This window comes from Sorex araneus, chromosome 1, assembly GCF_027595985.1.
Source record: "Sorex araneus isolate mSorAra2 chromosome 1, mSorAra2.pri, whole genome shotgun sequence".
Lineage (NCBI taxonomy): Eukaryota > Metazoa > Chordata > Mammalia > Eulipotyphla > Soricidae > Sorex > Sorex araneus.
The window spans coordinates 160,679,214-160,698,080 of NC_073302.1; the positions used below are offsets into that span (position 1 = coordinate 160,679,214).

At 34.5% G+C, this 18,867-nt stretch overlaps 1 protein-coding gene across 2 annotated transcripts in view; it reads right to left on the bottom strand.

Moving 5' to 3' along the window:
• Window positions 1-3,289: 3,289 nt before the first annotated feature.
• EDIL3 (EGF like repeats and discoidin domains 3) overlaps window positions 3,290-18,867 on the bottom strand; it is a 476,915-nt gene continuing 461,337 nt past the window's right edge. The window contains exons 11-12 of one of the 2 annotated variants that reach the window (XM_055132006.1): window positions 10,111-10,302; window positions 3,290-8,676 (exon numbers count right to left, since the gene is read on the bottom strand). In XM_055132006.1, coding sequence (XP_054987981.1) covers window positions 10,153-10,302 — 150 coding nt within the window. In that variant the 3' untranslated portion in view covers window positions 3,290-8,676; window positions 10,111-10,152. Of the gene's footprint in view, window positions 10,303-18,867 lie in introns of both variants that reach the window. The other variant, XM_055131999.1, reaches the window with a different exon arrangement.

Here is an 18,867-nt window from a genome sequence, read left to right on the forward strand (position 1 = left end):
TGGGGGAGGGACAGGGTTCCTTAGGACTGCACTGAGTGATGCTTTTGGGACCATGTGCTACCAAGAATTGAACCTGGGTTTGACTCGTGATAGGCATGCACCCTGACTGTGGCATTATCAACTGTTTCTTCTTTTCCTTTCTTGAACATAGTTAGATACTAGATGCAATCTAGGGAATTTAAAATTTAAACAAATGTATACCAGAGCTGGTGGACCCTTAATTTGAACTGTCTAAGATTCCTGCATCTTTTTCTTATTCAGTGATGAATAACTGACAGAGAATTGACTTTTTAAATCAGGATATAGAAATTTAATTCACGGATTACATGAGGTTGCACAAGGTTATTTGTCACTGATTAAGTTTCTAATTATACTAATTGAAAAGTCACTGAAGAATAAAAAAGATAATGCCATTTATTTATTGTTAAGAAGTGGTTCTTTAGATTGTGCCAGCCATCACACTGCATTTTCTAAAATATTTACTACTCAGCTTCACTTTTAATTGAGAGAATGTTAACTTTTAACTCAAGAAAGGTTGATTATTGGATTTTTGCAGGGGAAATTATTTGGAGTTCTTTTAAAAAAATGGGCAACATTGACTTCTGGAAATATCCTCCTCCCACGGCCTCCTCTTCCCACGGCCGTTGCAACCAGTCCCACTCTACCAATTCAAGACTAAATTCCTGAGGAGATGCAAGCTAAGGAGCTAAAATCATTGACAAGCTGGTTGAAACTCTGGGATGCCTTCTGGAGTTGCAACTACAGTTGCACTTACACTGAAACTACAGTTGCACTTACACTGCAACTTACAGTTGCACCTATACTCCACTGCTTTGTTCACGATTCAACTCCATTGCCTCACTAATATTCTCTACAGAGACACCAAACTGTGAAAAATTTCAGGTACTGCAATTTATGATGATGTTGCAGTGCTTTACTGAGGCCTCTAAACCACAAGGCATGGTCAATTTGGCCACATTATACCTCCTAATTCCTCAATACTGAAATTCTTTTAAAAGCACCCTAAATTAGATAGAAAAGTAATATAGAAGCCAACTAAAGTCAATAGACAAAAACAATAACACAGAAGTCTTAACTCTAGCAACAAACAGTTAAGTAAATCCTTAGATAAGGACTTAACAACCCTGTTATGATGTATAACAATTTTAACATAAGCATTGATTTTGCAAGCTTAATGATTTTACTATTGGTGTTTCATTACTAAATAATTTCAGCTCTAAAATTGTGTCTACAGTTGTGGCTTTTGTCCATATTAAAAATAAATAAATTTAAAAAAATGGAAATATTTGTTGTTTCATCTGTTGAGCACTAATTTCACTTTTTTCTTTATAAGGATTTTTTATACAATCTTTGTTAATTGCATGAACAATCTTATGATAGCCATATAATATTGGTACATTTACTATGTATTGGATGATCAGATGCACTGATAGTTTACATTTATTACTCACCTGTTTAAAAAATATCAATTCCTTGGCCAGAGAAATAGTATAGGGGTTAAGGTGCTTGCACTGTACACAGACATGCCTGGCCGATTCTCCAGCACATATAGTCTTCTGAGCATCACCAGGTTGATCCCCGAATACCAATGAGTGTGGTCCATAAACCAAATGATGATGATGATGAGGAGGAGGAGGAGGATGAATAAAGCCACAAGATAACCCACACTATTCATTAGTACTTTGTTATTTGTGGATTGTTTTGTATATTTATGCAATGAACTTAACATTACTGGTTTCTCATTTATTTAAAATTTATTATGTCATACAGGGATATTACATTATTTGGGACTATATGAGAAATCACAGAATAAACATGGATGCCTTGGTTGGAAGCAAGTTTTTCTGTGATAATATCCTAAGATGTAATGAAACACATTTTCGGCACTTTTGGCTTAATAGAAGATAATGAGTACTGAAATGGAGGAAAGTGGCTTAAGATGTAGTTACACATCATAGCCCTTCCACCTGGGCAAATCTTACCACTGTAACAATTCTCCTACACAGAGGCAAGTAACCCATAATTTTAAGAATTATTGTGAATATGAGATTGGATGTTTCAGGTGAGCTAATAAATTGGACAGTCTTCTTTTCAGTTCAGATGTTTCCTTTACCAGCTACTTCTCTGAGCTACTTCCTATACTGTTGTAGATGATCCTGTTTTGTGTTCTCTTTTCACTTTGGTATATTTTTGTCCTAGTGCCCTACGTAACTGTTTACTTTCTTGCTTCATCCCATTCCTGCTTCTAGACTGTGAACTCTTCACTGTGAGTCTTTCCATCTTTGTAATTCCTGAACCTTGCTGATGACTTACATTTCGCTCTAAAATGATTTTTCAAAAGGGCAGTCAATCTTAAATGAGTTTTTAGGGTCATATACCAAAAAATATATTTTCTACATATTTCCAATAAAAGAGAAAATATTAAGCCTTAGCTACTAAACAGCTCCTGAATTACAACCCAGTTTGGTAATTTAGAGGTGTAAGTATTTGTTATACTAGATTGGTGTGGGAAAGTTCTCAAGTGGGGAATTAGTCATAAGAGTTTCTAAGAGAAGGCTTGAAAGGTTAGGACATGTGGGGGGGGAGGAATCAGATTATGGATTGCTAAACCAGAAGCCACTGTGGAAAAATTTATTTAAAAAATAAACAAGCATAAAGCTTGTTAAAACAAACAGGCGAGGGAATAGGCAACAGCAACAAAAACAAGACTTGGGTCTGTGTTGTTTCACCCCAAGTGGCAGGTCTTCCCCGGCAGCCTCTGTTCATGTGCAAAGGCCATTCTCAAAACTTGGTGAAACTAGCAGAATGCACCATGAAGGAGAATATTAAAAGCTTATTTGAATATTTTAGAGGAAGCGGAGAAACGTGTTTTATGGGGTGGCACATACATGTGTATCTATCTATATATACATCTATAATTAAAACTCATGCTATTTTCTAACATATTATTTTTTTGTTCTCTTAAACACCTTACCAGGCCTCCAGCACCATCACTTCTCTGTCCTTATTAAGACTGGGAAAATTTCGTTTTGACACAATCCATTCAATGCCAATTCTGAACTCTCACATACTAAATAACCCACCCCGCATCATTTTTAATTCACAGAAACCAGCAAGAAGAAGGGACTCAGCCTCCGTTTCAAGCTCATACTGCAGTTCATGAATGATGTTGCAGTGCCTTACAAACTCCCACAGTCCATGGCTGTGACTCAAAGTAAAGAACTTAATGTGTGCTGTTAGCAAGAACACATATACACACAGGGTATGATTGAAATAAAAATGTTTTTATTTAAGAATTTTTACAGAGGACTCATTTCTCCTCCTCTTTCCTCTTTTCTTCACCTCTCCTGGTGTACTGAATAAAAAAATACATAAAAAGAACAATACTAGCATAATCTAACAATTTTTCTCCCCTGAAAATTTGAAAACACTTTGACTACTTTTTAATTTTTCCAATATTTATTGAGCACCAATTTCACATATTGTTAATGACAGTTTCATGCATACAGTGTTATGACACCACACCTGCCATTAATTTCCCTCCACCAATATCCCATGGTTCCCTCCCATCCACCCACCACCGTCACCCCTGACCCCATGGTAGGCTCAGTTCTGGTGGCCAACTCTCAGGTTCTGTAACCTTTGACTATTTGTTATTTGCTTACTATATGTTTTACAACCCCTATATGAGACATCATTCTGTGTTTATCTCCTGGCTGACTTCGTTCAGCAAGATACTCTCCAGTTCTTGGAGTCTCACTTTAAACTGCAAGAAGCTAATCAAGGTACTGATAATAAATTCCTTTTTAGGAAAGTATCTTAGTCCATTCATTTTGTTATAACAAAATGCTATCACATATCAGCAACAGAAATTCTGTTGTGAAGGATGACATGTCTGTATTTAAGGTATTTGCATGATTAATGAAGGCTGATTTCTTAGTTTATAGTTGGCTCCTTCTTTCTTGGTGGAATACTTTACATTGTGGGAATAACGAGATCCTATTTTATAAGAGCCCTAACTAGTCAACTCCTAGAGAGCCAACCTACTATACTATCAATTTTGGGGATTAGGATTTTAACATATGAATCCGGAGAACACCAATAGTCAGACAAAAACAGGTATATTTGACTATCAAGGAAAAAAATGACATTATTCTGTGTTATTACCTAAGAAATTTAGGAACTGAGAGATTTTAGCTATTTAAGCTTGGTTATTTAAATGCTTCCTTGCTGATGAACCATCTTTAATGGATTTGTTTGATTCCTCTTTCCTGGCCCAAGTGGAAATCATCACTGGCCTTGAGAAGACCTCCCTGGTCTGCTACATTTTCCCACAAATGGTAAGTTTTCTTTATCATTTTCAAGTTTTTGCTCTATAGTTACTTTAAAAAGTGAAATATTTATCAAATACATGCAAATTTGTATCTGTCAGTTATCACAAAAGCATTTCTTTGTCATCATATGCATGCAATTAATTCCCAGTTATTTTTTCCTTTCAGTTTTCTACAGTGTTTTGTCCTGATGCTATGAGTCATCGCAAACTGTTTTCATACTTGCCATAGGAGATATATTGTTCCGATGCACCATCAGTCACATTTCCCTTCTTTTTCAAATAACAGCAGGTTGGAATTATGTCACAATTTATCATAATTATTAACACATTTCTGTATGGTTGGCACTACGGGGATTTTATATAAATGTGGTAGAGCATAGTTCATGCCTTTAAAGACATTAAAATAAAATCACAGACAGTGACCATATGCAAGTTTAATCATGTAATACTACCATACCATATTTCCACAGCATTAGTGTTTTTGAATTACTTGATTCACTCCTGCCAAATTATGCAAAAAACAACTAAAAAACTAAAAGAGAAGTTTTTTCCAAAAATTGTTTTCTATTTTGGCTACCAAATCCATCTAAAAGAAATTGCTCTTTGATTAAGTGCCACTTGCTTACAGCAAAAAACACTATTTGGTGGCAATACAGAAACATGCAATATGAATTATAGGCATTTACTACAATAGAATCAAGGAGTTTGATTTCCCTTTTCAAAACTAATGGAAAAATTGCTACTTACTCTAGTATTCTTTCTTTGTAAAGACAAATGATAATATGTTCTGATAGTTCAGATATTTCTCAACTTGCAAAGTGGATTAATCTTCCTTTTTGCCTTCTTATATAAAATGTCTCTTTACATCTCAAAGGCTAGAGGAGATATTTTCCACAAATAACACATTAGTTCCATTGTTAATATTGTTCTTATAGTATTCAGAAAGAAAGATAACAAATAATTTCTGACAGCAAATACTAATGTTTCTTTACTAACTTATTTCCTCCAGATCACTTATTCAAAGTTGAGGTGCTAAGTGTTTTATTAATTTTTTAATTTGGGTAGCACTGCAGTGCAGCACTTCAGTCCCATTGTTTATCGATTTGCTACAGTAGGCACCAGTAATGTCTCCATTGTGAGACTTGTTACTGTTTTTGGCATATTGAATACACCACAGGTAGCTTGCCAAGCTCTGCCGTGTGGGCGGGATACTCTCGGTAGCTTGCCAGTCTCTCCAAGAGTGATGGAGGAATCAAACCTGGGTTGGCCTCATGCAAGGCAAACACCCTACCCACTGTGCTATTATATTTTTTAATATTTAGAAAAAAAATTAACCAAAACAAGTTTACATGTTGACACCTCTGGTTTAACTCTAATCAATCTCTCCAAATTTAAACTATAAAGACTAAACAGATAATGTCAGGTTTAATAGCACAAATTTCCTCAAATTTGTGAGCCTGAATTCCATTGTAAGACCTCTGAAAAGCAAAACTAAAATTATAGAAGTCAAGCATACACGGCATCTCACATGGACAACACTGTACTAAGCCTATTTTCGTATTTTCTTAATTTCAAAGATATGAGAAATGTCAATGAACAGAGATAGGAGCACTCATTATTGGTCTGGAGTGCTGGATGCTGGATGTTTTACATTCTAAGGTTCTAAAGACATAAGATTTTTCATCAATGAAGTCATTCTTAATAGATTTTAACTAACACATAGCAACATATTCAGACATTCCTTCTTCAAATTCTAATGTTTCATTGTTTTTACTGGATCTAGTAATTTTAAAATTCGTATAGTTGTATTTTTTTCTAATGACTTTTATATCACAATAAATTCTTATATAGATGTCATACATCTTCAAAAAATTTTCTTCTAAATACATGGATAATAGCTTATATTTAATAAAATATGATTATATGTGTGCAAAAAATAGGCAATTAGGAACTTCATTAAATTATTCACATTAAAATGCAGGTAAGTAACAGGTATTTACTTACTAAGTAATGAGAGAAAATATAAATGAGAGAAATTGTAAGCTTTTCATCAAAATTCAAATAAGTAATTAATCGTTAATATTTTAACTATTTTATTTTTTCATTCTAAGAAGATGCCTAAACAATGGAAAGTATACAAACTTAATTTTTTACCAATGACTTTCAGAAAGACTGAAAAGAATTTAAGAAGAAGCAAGTATTATGATATTATTAAGGAACCGCTGAAACTACATGGAGAAACATGTTTTTTGTATTTTCCTTATTATTCATTGCTAACAAAATCTACTTATATTCTTCAAGAGCATGAACTGAAATAATATTGCATCCCTAAAACACAGTCATTATCTCATTAAAAAATAAATTTCAGCCATAACATATAAATGATATTCTGCAGATGAATTCTAAAAATAAGGCTTTAACTATGTATGAGGGAGGGCCAGAGAGATAGAACAGAGTGTATAGTGCTTGCCTTGCATTCAGTCAACACAGTTCAAACCGCTGTATCACATATGGTGCCTTCAACTACTGCCAGAAGTAATACCTGAGCACGGAGGCAGGAGTAAGTCATGAGCACTTCCAGGTGGGAACTTAAGTGTGAAAACCTAAATTAATTTAACTAAAAAATATATTTGAGACAAGAGAATGATTGGACTGTCAGTATGTAAGTACAATTTTCATAGGTAAAATGAGCTGAAGAATTAAGTTTTGGAAAGGTCACATTATCAATGTGCATATCAATGTGCACATTGTTGGAAGTGTTATTATTTGTTTTCTTCCTCACTTTAGTTAATGTGTTTTTAAGGTTTTTTGGTGTTCTGAACTCTGGGGTCACTCGAGGTGGGTATCAGGAGCAAAAGGGGTGATGGTAATTGAACTCGAGTCGGTGTGTGCAAAGCTAGTGCTAACACTCCAGCCCTTGCCTATTTGTTAATTGTCCTGTGAAATCCCCCCCTCTCAAATATGTATGTACCAGTAAAGTGGGTATTCATATTAAGACAAATTGTGTATTCTTGTAAATGTGTTTAATTACAATTGCTTCAAAAGTATCCCAGATTTTGCAGATTTTGAAAAGCTTTATTTTTAGTTTGAAGACTAGACAAGGTCATACTGATTTTACAACATCCTACATGGTTTAAGTATATATACAAAGAAAAAAAAACAACATTGGAATATTACACAGCTTGAAAGTTAGCAAAGGTTATTTGTGTCTTAATTATTTCTTTACTTACTGACACAGTGACGCCAGCAGTGAGTATAATATATCATAATTTGTTGACTAGCAAAGATACAATCATTAATACCTGGAGTCTTCAAAATCACACCAATCCTTCTGAAGCCATTCAGAAAGAGAAAGTCAACCCTAAAATTAGAATCAGTGACTACGATAGATGCATTTAATTGGACATAGATAAAATGGAGATGCTAAGATTTATAATTCCATGGATAAAGAAAATAACATATTGTATTACTCAATATGGTTCAGATGAGATGATTCTTCTTTGTATTCTGCTTATGAAAATTTAAGATGTGAAATTAAATAGGATAAGTTTGCTTTACATTAATACAAGTGACACAAAATCTACACACATCACAATGATAATTAACATTTCCCCATACTGTATTCCCTATGTTACCAAGAATTTGGGGTATCAGGAAATAGATATTCCATATTTTATGCCATGTTGGTAAAGAGCATATAGAACAGAGAGAAAATACAGAAGCAAGAGAAATTCATTTCAATATGTTTCTAAAAGGTAACAAATATAATTTTAACAAACTCCTTTTGAAAATATTTGTTTAGAAAACTATCACTAGAAGAAAATTTAAAATATCCTAAGAAGCCATGAATGATTTTGAGGAAGTAAATAATTACAAAGTACTACTAATATTCTTTTAAACAAAATCTTCTAAGAAAAAATTATAGAGTCTGTAAAAGATAATACCTAACCATTTAGTGAGACAGTAAATCTTTAAAGAATTATCATCAGCAGGAAAATAAGTATGTATATACTTTTGAACTAAACTATTTGTAAAATTACTTTAAATTTTAACTAACTATTCAAAATTTATCCAATAAAGGAAATATTGAGAACATGACGATTTTGGGGTTTGAAGGATGTTGAAAAGTCATCAACATTTTAAATATTTCAAATCAACAATGTCTTAATAAGAACCTGAAATAGAGAGCATGTGAATACAGAGAAATATGTGGCCAGCCAGTTTTAAATTTTCTCTTATTACGAATGCCGTTATGATCGACTTTCTCTTCAAATTCTTCACTATGATTGAAGACCACTCCATATATACATCATTACGAAATGCTGTTAACACACGGACAGACAAGACAGTAAGTCTAGTGGCTTTTGTTATGCAGCACAAATAATAAAGGAAAAAAAATAGCAGTGTTGCACAGAACTTCAACATTTCATACACATACCACATTTTCTTTTCAGGACCTTTAATTAAAAACTCCCAAATTCTGTGTCTAAGCCTTATAAAATAATTCGTGTAAAGCTTATAAATCAGATGTTGAAGACTTTTATGGAGGCAGTGTGAGCTTTAATTTGAGAGATATGTCAATGAAACCTCCACTATCAACAAGTTTTATGATAATTGCTTATTTTTTCAGGACCTTTGAAGCAAAATAAATTGAAATCAATTCGCATCTTCAAAATGGTTTACTACTTTGTCACTAGTAAATACTTTCTTTCTACAAATAATTATCCAATGTGCTCTCCTAAGAAACTACTACCAGTTTGAAATCTCAATGATTTTCCAGTTTAACAAGAAATGTAGAGAACAAAGAAATAATGAGTATGCTTGGCCAATCAATGTTACACACTGTTAACATATGCTGATTTCATAACCTAGATAAAAATAACCATAATATTTAAGTAAAGATAAGGATATGTAAATATCTCTCAAACAAAGGTTTATATTTTTAGTTAAGAAGAACTCATGATAATTTTACTATTTGTTTCGCAAAATGTTAGTATTGAGTCCTTTAGGAAGGAAACATTTGAAAATTGCATATCTGTACTTCCTTCAGAACTTGAATTGCAGATTCAGCATACCAACATTAAATATGAATAACCAACTGATATCTATGTGCCATATGTATACTAACATGATACTTCATTTAGGAAATTACAAGATAAAACTCAGTTGGAAAAGTAAGGACTTATTCAGGTAGTATACAATATAAATAATAAAGAATTACATCAAGATGAGAAAAGAATCCTATAATGTCTATTTAGAAATCATGACAGTGAAAGAAAATTATGTCATTACTCCATGTTACAGATACTTTATAATTCTGTTATAAACACTGGGAGTGTTTGGTAGGCACAGGGAAACATTGAGGATAATGTAATGTCACTAGAGAGGAAAAAAATCTTATTGCTAGCATTTCAGAATTCTTTTAATTATTAGTTGATTAGCAATGCTATATCAATTCTTTTTCTTGATAACTATGTTATTTTTCTTACTCTTGCTGTAAAGAGAGTTTACTTTTTGTACTTAATGCATCTCAATCACTGTGATTAATTCAGGAAACAAGGAAAAACGGAACCCACAGTTAATGCGATGTTGCTTAGGACATTTATACTAGAGCAATCAAATTAAACAATTAAATTGAAAAGGCAGGCTTAGACCTCCTTAGAAAGACAGTGGCCTACCATAATTTCAGCACATTTGTCATAAAACACCCCATTCAGTTTCCTACATATTTTTCTCAGTTCATTCCATGGACATACATTTTAGGGAAAAAGAGAAGGAGGTTGTGTGTCTCGGTCTCCTCATTCTTCCTCCGTGCAGCCCAGCAGCTCCGACCTCAGGGTGATCCTCCCATACCAGGACCAAGGGAGGATTCTAATGTGCCGTGCATAGATAGGAGGGTCTATGACATTTTTCCTGTGGGTATCATTGTCAAAATTGCCCTGGAAAACCTAGTAAAGAAGAGCAATAGTTTCAATCATATTGGATTCTTTATCTTGGACATTATTTTATCTTTTTTTTTAATATGGTCATCATTCTCAAATGTGAGTTAGCTGATGTTCAGTTGAATCTTTTCACAGTATATTCCATCTTATTCATGACTCATATTAATATCACATTTTTCTGTTAATATTCAATCTACATGGCTGAACAAAACAGAATTGGCTTGTTATCATTGAACAGAGATCTACCATTTTCATCTTTCATCTGCTTATCATCGTTTTAAGTGAAAATAAACTATTTTCTGTTCAGATCACATCCTAATGTTTTCCTTAGGAAGCTTGTCAAAAGTGCTCTTTTAAGAAGCGACCAGATCTTGGCTGCATGCAAATTACTATCATTATCTGATACATAATGTCCCCCCATTTACAACGGTCAAGAAAAGAAAGAGTTAATATTGTTCAGGACATTTTTTTAAAAAAAAGTTACAGAAGGCACACACGCTGTTTCTTGATAAATATAATTATTTGGCCCTGGTCAAACAGCAAAGGAGACTGAAATGGACAAAACACCTGGATATCTGATGAGCTGTTTCTTGGCATGCTATCTTTGGCCTGCTTTGCTTGTATAGAGAATGATCCACCCTTCAAAGGGACAGCCCAGTCAAGTCTGTTGTTGCTTGCACTTTTTTTAAAGTTTAGCATGTGTAAGCATAAAGCATTTATTTAGTCTTATACTTCTAATAATTGAACCTCCATTAGTTTGTAATATTACATAGGTTTCTGTTGTCTGGATGAAGCAATAATTGTATATATGACAATTTTGCCGTGTTTCTAGCCAGCTCTCCATTAACCCTTCCTACCTTATACACCTATGCTCTCTTTCCCCTTTACATCCAATAAACTCCTCTTAAATCTAAAACTTTAATTTTCTTTGAACTGATTTTATTTTTCAACTACATATGAGAAAAATAAAATTGTTTTTATCCCTCTCACTTATTTCACTGTTTATAATTATATTTCAATATCTCTAATAATTCTTAGATTCAAAGAGTAATGTATAATTGTTGTGGGTTGTAATGCACTGAAAATTTAGCAATGTATCTCTATTTTCACTCATTATTATCTTCCATTTTTTTTTCTTTTGGGGTCACACCTGGCGATGCACAGGGGTTACTCCTGGCTTTGCACTCAGTAGTTGCTCCAGGCGGTGCTCAGGGACTATATGGGATGCTGGGAATCGAACCTGGGTCGGTCAGGTGCAAGGCAAATGCCTTACCTGCTATGCTATCACTCCAGTCCCTCTCTTCCATTTTTTAAAAGGCTTTTTGTACTTCAGCGGATAGGCGTTTGCCTTGCATGGAGCCGACCCAGGTTCAATCCCTGGCATCCCATAGGGTCCCCCAAGCACCGCTAGGTGTAATTCCTGAGTGCAAAGCCAGGAGTAACCCCTGAGCATCACTGGATATGACCCAAAAGCAAAAAAAAAAAAAAAAAAAAAACAGACTTTGGGGCTGGAGTGATAGCACAGTGGGTAGGACGTCTGCCTTGCATGTGGCCAACCTGTGAGCACTGCCAAGGGTAATTCCTGAGTGCAGAGCCAGGAGTGACCCCTGTGCATTGCTGGGTGTGACCCCCCACCCAAAAAATAAAAAAAAAGGCTTTTTGTGCTATTCCCATCCCAAAGACATCTCCAATAATTTTGAGAAATTCCTATTTCAGAAAAAAAGGTAAATAAATAAAATTAAAATGCTGGTTATTCCAATAGAAATGGCATTAAATTGTACAATTTTTGGAGAAACACATATTTTCAAAATTTTTAGTCTTCCCTGGAACACTTTCATTTGTCACATATAGATTCTAATTATTTTAATTAAAATCATTGCTAATGATTTCACATTTATTTTTATGTTTAGTTCAATTAGAATAGTTAATTTTTTGCAATGTTTTCCTTTTTTAACTCTATCAAAGAGAGATATTGCAACTAGAAGAAAATTTTCTTGTTTACTTGAAATTAAAACTTGACTATATATAAAAAAAAACTTGACTATATGGTCTATGGCCAAAGGGTAGTTCGAAAATAAAGTTCCCAAAGAGAGAATAAGAGACTCAAATATTCCATCACAAAATATGTAATGCACACTTTTAAACATTCTGAGAGTAAAGAGAATGTATTAAAATATCTGTCTAGAGTAAGTTGTTTCAGTCACATATGATCACAAAAGGTCCCTTATTAAGATAAAAAAGATATTTTTCTTGAAAGCATTAGGCAGCATAGCACTGATTAATAGAAGCAACAAAGAAGATGTGAAATGTTCTGGTGGTTCCATAGGAAGACTATTTTCTGGTGAGGGCAAATACAAAGTGTCATTCCCATCTGAAGAGGGGGTAATTTTTCAACTTGACATAAAATATATCTCTAAGACTACTTTGAATAAATATTTTCTGAAAAAGAGAATACTGAGCTATACCCAGTATAGAATTTATCATCTTGGCATATCTGAATTCACATCCATTTAATAGAAATTTTATTTTAAGCAAAGCTCTGCCATGCATTGACCAAGGAGGAACTAATTCTGGATTGAAATGTGTTACTAATAAATAAGTGCTTCTCTGCCAGCAAAAGCTCACATGCAAAGGGCATACCATGCAACACCTAGCCAAAAGTCAGTGAGAGGCTTCCAATGCAACAGAAAAAAAATCAGAGCACATTCTATGGTTTTCTGATATTCTTTGACATATGATTTTGGATTCAAATGCTTCACTGAAATTGTGGTTTTGAAACTTAATGTAGGATCTAAAATCCAATTTCATAGCCCTGCTAGAGAACTTAATGTATAGCTTTGGAATAGTGGAGTTTAAATTCATTAGCTTTTATCATAAGATCTATAACTGTCTGAAATATAATGCTATACCACTTCTTGGAAGGAAATATAGGAAGAAACAATTTTGAGTCACTGGTTCTCAGTACAAGTTTCAATAAGAAACCGTCAAACCACAAAGCATTACTTGAATTATTAGTTGTACTTATTTTTTTATAATGGAGAACACACACAGAGAAAACATAAGCTCTGAAACTGATTGCTCTATGATACTTCTGACTTAATACATAAAAGTCATATAGGTTTGAATGCTCATTAAGGAAACTATACAAAATTTTATAAAACTACATAATTTTAAAATGCCCAAACAGACATAGCAAGAGTTTACACTGAAATTATGCTAACCATGGTCGGAAAGTACTAAAATTTACTTTTAATTTAGAGGACATAGGAGAATAACATGGCATTAAGCACAAAAGCACACACTTACAAATGGATCTACGTTCTTGCTCTGAATATATGTAAGACAGGAGTTGTTTTCTACACTACTGGGAAGATCCTGTTAAGAATGCTAGAACACCTCTGAGCACTTGCTATGAAATGGTCCCAGAGCTACAGAACCTTTGCATTGAACTATCTAGTGGTGTTGTATTGCCTCTGGTGAACCCAGAACACCTGAGCACTGTTTTGAGCACCCTTCACATAACTGGGGGGGGGGAGGAATAATGATATTTCTGTATTTTTCTTGACAAAGGAATGAAGATCAGTATTTTAGTTATCTATTTTTGGTCTGTAAAATATCCTATAAATTACTTTCACATACATTCTTTAGCAATAAAGACACCTTGATTAAAAGCTAAGTCCGAAAAGATGATGGAGAACATTCAAACTCAGAGAAGGAAAATACCATACACGAGGAAGACAGTTTTGTTTTAGAAGGTTTTAGAAGCAATATGCAAATATATCAATTTTGGAAGAAGAATTAGCTTCTTAGGTGATAATGTTTGCTGATATATTCAAACATGATAACATTTAGGGGTCTTTCAGGATTTTGCCACATAAGTGGATCGGTAGGGGTGGCATTTGGGGGGAGGGGGAAAAGAAGGCATTCAGGATACTTTGGAGGAACTGCCACATTTACAATTTAGAAGAAAAATCCAACTCCCTGAATAAAACTGAGATTCTGGAATGTGTTTGTTAATATCTAATCTTCTTTGATCTGTCATTATCACTGTCATCCCGTTGCTTATCGATTTGCTCAAGAGGGCACCAATAATGTCTCCATTGTGAGACTTGTTACTGTTTTTGGCATATTGAATACGCCACAGGTAGCTTGCCAGGCCCTGCTGGGCGACATACTCTCGGTAGCTTGCCGGGCTCTCTGACAGGAGCGGAGGAATCGAACCCAGGTTGGCCACATGCGAGGCGAAAGCCCTACCACTATGCTATCACTCCAGTCCCTGATCAACTTTGATACAAGTTAAAATTGTAATCAGATCCACACAGACAAAATATCAGTTAAAATAACTTTTGCATCTAGCCCCAGTTTTACTTTCTTGGATCAAACTTGTTTTTGGATAGAAAGAGTGCTATTATGCTGATCAGAGTAGATATCATCAAAAGGAGGCTGCCAAGGATGACAAAGGAGAATTTTTTCCTCTATGACCAGAGAACTGAGGCAGACCTTAGCTTCTTACAGCAGTCAAGTCTTATGGCTCTGTTTTTCACAAATGCAGTGAAATCCTTTGGGGAGATTTCTTGCACGTACTATTATTTAGAAAGTTACCTGGTTCGTGAAATGCCACTCGCTTTTGTTGTCATAAACTTAACTCATTAAAAGTTTTAAAGAGATTCCCTACTGTTCTAACCTTTTCCAAGTTATGTTCACATCATCAAAATAGTGAAGGATCTTAAAGATTTTTATAGAGTGTCCAGAGCCTTCGGGGTTACTGAGTCAGTACTTCAATAAAGTCCTAAGTGACCTCCAATTTATCCCTATGGCCTTTTGAAATCCCCATCAAGAATTTGTTAAGTGGAAACTAGAACCATATTCAAGAATATTGCAGAAATATAAGGATTGAACAATGCTTCTTTGTTTTTCCTATTGTTGTATTTGTTTTATTACTGGTGTCAAATATACTCTAGTCTTTATTGACTATTGTATACATTGATTTGATGTTCTTAAGGAAGAAATGACAAAGAAAAATAAATCCATTTCTTAGAGTATCATGTATATGCCTATGGGAGTATATGTGGGGAGAGTCAAAACCTTCCAAAAGAAGGTTTTTATGCTAAAGAGTTATGAAGCCATTTCATAATTGAACAGTTGGAATTTCACTCTTGATGTTTTTCTGTACAACCAATTTCACTAACCAATGAAACTGTATAACTAAATTAATCTAACTATAAGTATATTCTTTCATAGTCAATAAATCACTGTCACTGTCATCCCATTGCTCATCAAGTTGCTGGGTCAGGCACCAGTAACATCTCCATTGTGAGACTTTTTGTTACTGTTTTGGCATATCAAATACGCCACAGGTAGCTTGCCAGGCTTTGCCGTGTGGGCAGGATACTCTCGGTAGCTTGCCCGGCTCTCCAAGAGGGACGGAGCAATCGAACCCCAGTAGGCCATGTGCAAGGCAAACATCCCACATGCTGTGCTATGGCTCCAGCAACACTAAAAACTTTTTTTTATTATTTATTTATTGACCCGACTCTTGAATCAATCAATAAATAATTTAAAAGTTTTTGGTTAAATTCCATTATGCTATGATATGTTCCTTGAAAAACAGTGTATATTGTGAATCACAATCCAAGCACACACATAGCACAAACGCAAAGGGTTGTTGCTTGCAACAGCAGATTATGTTAAGGAGAGTCTATATTGAAGGGCTGGAGAGATACTATAATGAGAAGGGTGCTTGCCTTGCACAAGGCCAACATGTGTTTGATTTCTAGCATCCTATATGATGCCCTGAGCCTGCCAGTAATAATTTCTGAGTGCAGAGCCAGGAGTAACCCCTGAGCACCACTAGATGTTGCCTTGCCCACCACCACTGCTGATACAAGCCAACAACAACAACAACAAACAGAACATAGTAACATATGTAAGTAATTTTGCACGGTAGTTCATTTTGGACAATAATTTCACCTGTTTGTTAGGAAATGGTTTTATTCCATAAAATCTTTTGAAAATCTGGGCACTGGTTGCTTCAAAGATTTCTGTGCTTCCTTAACTGCCTCAGTGAAGTCATCTGAGGCTTTCAAAATGCCTAGCCAAAGAACTAACTTCAAAAGTCCAATTATGGAACATTTTGTTTGATGGGGGAAGTGAAAAGAAAAACATGAGTCATTTGAAACCACTAAAATGAATATATGGATTTTCTAAGAAAATTATTTCTATTCTCATTGCTGCTCTCATGAGATTTCTTGTGACTCTGAAGTTTGCTTTCTTTGTAATTATGTAAAAACTAAAAGTCTTTGACTTCTGGGAATGTATTTCACTGAACAAATCTGGCTTTGCTTCGTGCTTCTAGTGTATATAAATCTTTTCTTATATCACTAGAAATGCTTTATTAAGCCACAAATTTGATGTTCACTTTCAATTCTTGCAGACTTGTTTGCACTCTACTGTTCTATTAGATTTTTCACCCATCCAAAAATACAATATTTTTCTAACCAATGCAAGATACAAATAATAACTGGTGAAAGTACAACCATGTTGTCTTTTTTCTACCTTGGCAACAAAATGCCATTTATTGCTCTTTTAAATTGTCACATACTTTTCATTTTCCTTTAACTGATGTGAAAGCTGGTTGGTTGATACTTCTTGGTTTAGAAAGAAAGCTGTTATATCTATCTAAAATTCATTCTTTCCTCAGTCCTCGGTGATGGGAAGTATTGAGTCATATGAAGAAATGACACATGTTACAGGATATTTTTGGCTACTATAAAGCCCCAAATTGATACAAAGAAATTACCAATTTTCTCTGGTAATGTTAACATCTGTATTATTGGCAAGATGTTATAGGTCATTTGTCATAACCTAGTCCATTGTGAGAGAGGCAAATTGAACCAAGTGACTTCTAAGATCCAATTCAGCTGGCAGCTAGAGAAAGGGATGGTGACAGAGCAGTCACCTGTATTTTATAAAAGAACCTCTCACCAAGTAGCTGGAGACCAGGCTGCTTCTTATGAAGAGCCAGGGTAAGCCCTCTGAAAAATGCATCTAACATTATCATTAGGTCTTGAACTCAGGAACCAGAGAAAAATTAAAACACCAAAGATTGGAACTCTCTACATTGTATTCTCCTTCTCTCCAACTAATGGTATTTAGAACATGCAGTCTTCAAGTCAGTAATAGGGCAAACTACCATATTCAACATCTTTTATGATTAAGTCTCCTTATGTAACAAGAAGACCCTAGGAAATATTTCATTGATATAGGATCAATGCCCATAAAGATTTATGAAACATAAAGTATGTCACTCTAAAATGTGGTTATAGAGTCAACCTATCTGCTTTCTAGCAAATAGATTTTGCCTGCCCTAAGAAATATTCTGACAGGAAAAAATATTGTCCTAGGAAAGCATCTGCTTTTCAAATATATCTCTAGGATATATTTCAGGTGTAGCAGAGTAAGACCATATCCATTTTTAGCTTAAAATAAAAAAAGGTAAAAATGCATTTTATCTTTTCTGTAAAAGTACAGAACAGCCTGCATTTCCATTGTAACTCAATGCTCATCTTGCACAATTGCCCAAATCATTCCAAGCATGTTGTATTTCTCGGAACCATCTGTAGTCTGACTCCACTTCCTCAGAGTGCATCTTTAAATCATGTGGCAGTGAAGATTCAAAATATTCTTGCAACAACTCAGGACCATTCACTTTATTCAAAACACTGTGAATTTCATGATATTTTGGTCAAGGATATGGAAGTGCACAACTGTGATTAAAGCTTTCAGTCATGATCTTCAAAACCAGAATTGTGCTAAAGTGAAAAAGCCTCCTGACTAGAAAAAGATAATCCTGGGGATACCCAATGAGGTGTTGATGGGAACATTTGAGCTGAAGCAGGTGTGTGGATAAGCATATTTGCATACACGTGTGTGTAGATGTGCATGTGTGAATGGTGGGTGCATTTTTCTTGTCAAGATGGAAGGTATTATTCCTTATCTAATTTCCTTGTGAATATTCTCAGTGGACCATCTGCCCCTGCTCCCAGGTCTGGGAGAACTTTAAAGGAAACATTATAGTGAGATATAAAATTGGGGAGAGAGATTTATTTTAAAAATATAAAAAGTAATAATAGTTAGAGACTGAATTTGAACAGGATGTCCTATATTTTTATTTGCTATACTAGCACTTTTATTGAAGAGCACAGGGAATCCTGGCTTTGAGATGAGGAGGTGCAAGCTTTAGTCTGAGCTGACTTCTGGATCTCTTTGCATTGAGGATATATTGATTATTAAAATATATTTGATGCCTGGAGTGAAAATCAATTTTTCTAGTACTAAAGATATTGGTGAACTATCATAAAAAGTGAAATTTTGCTATGTTAAATAACATTATTCCCATTTATCTACAAGGGATGCTTTCCTTTAATTAATATTAACTATTTAGCATTTTCTTCATTTGTACAAAATTAATTCTGTTCCTAGCTCTCTACCAAAATAGGAAAATGATCGCTCTGTCCAAGCTTTTAGGGCTTTATCATCTGTTCACAGCAGCAGAAAACCTGGGAGGAATGT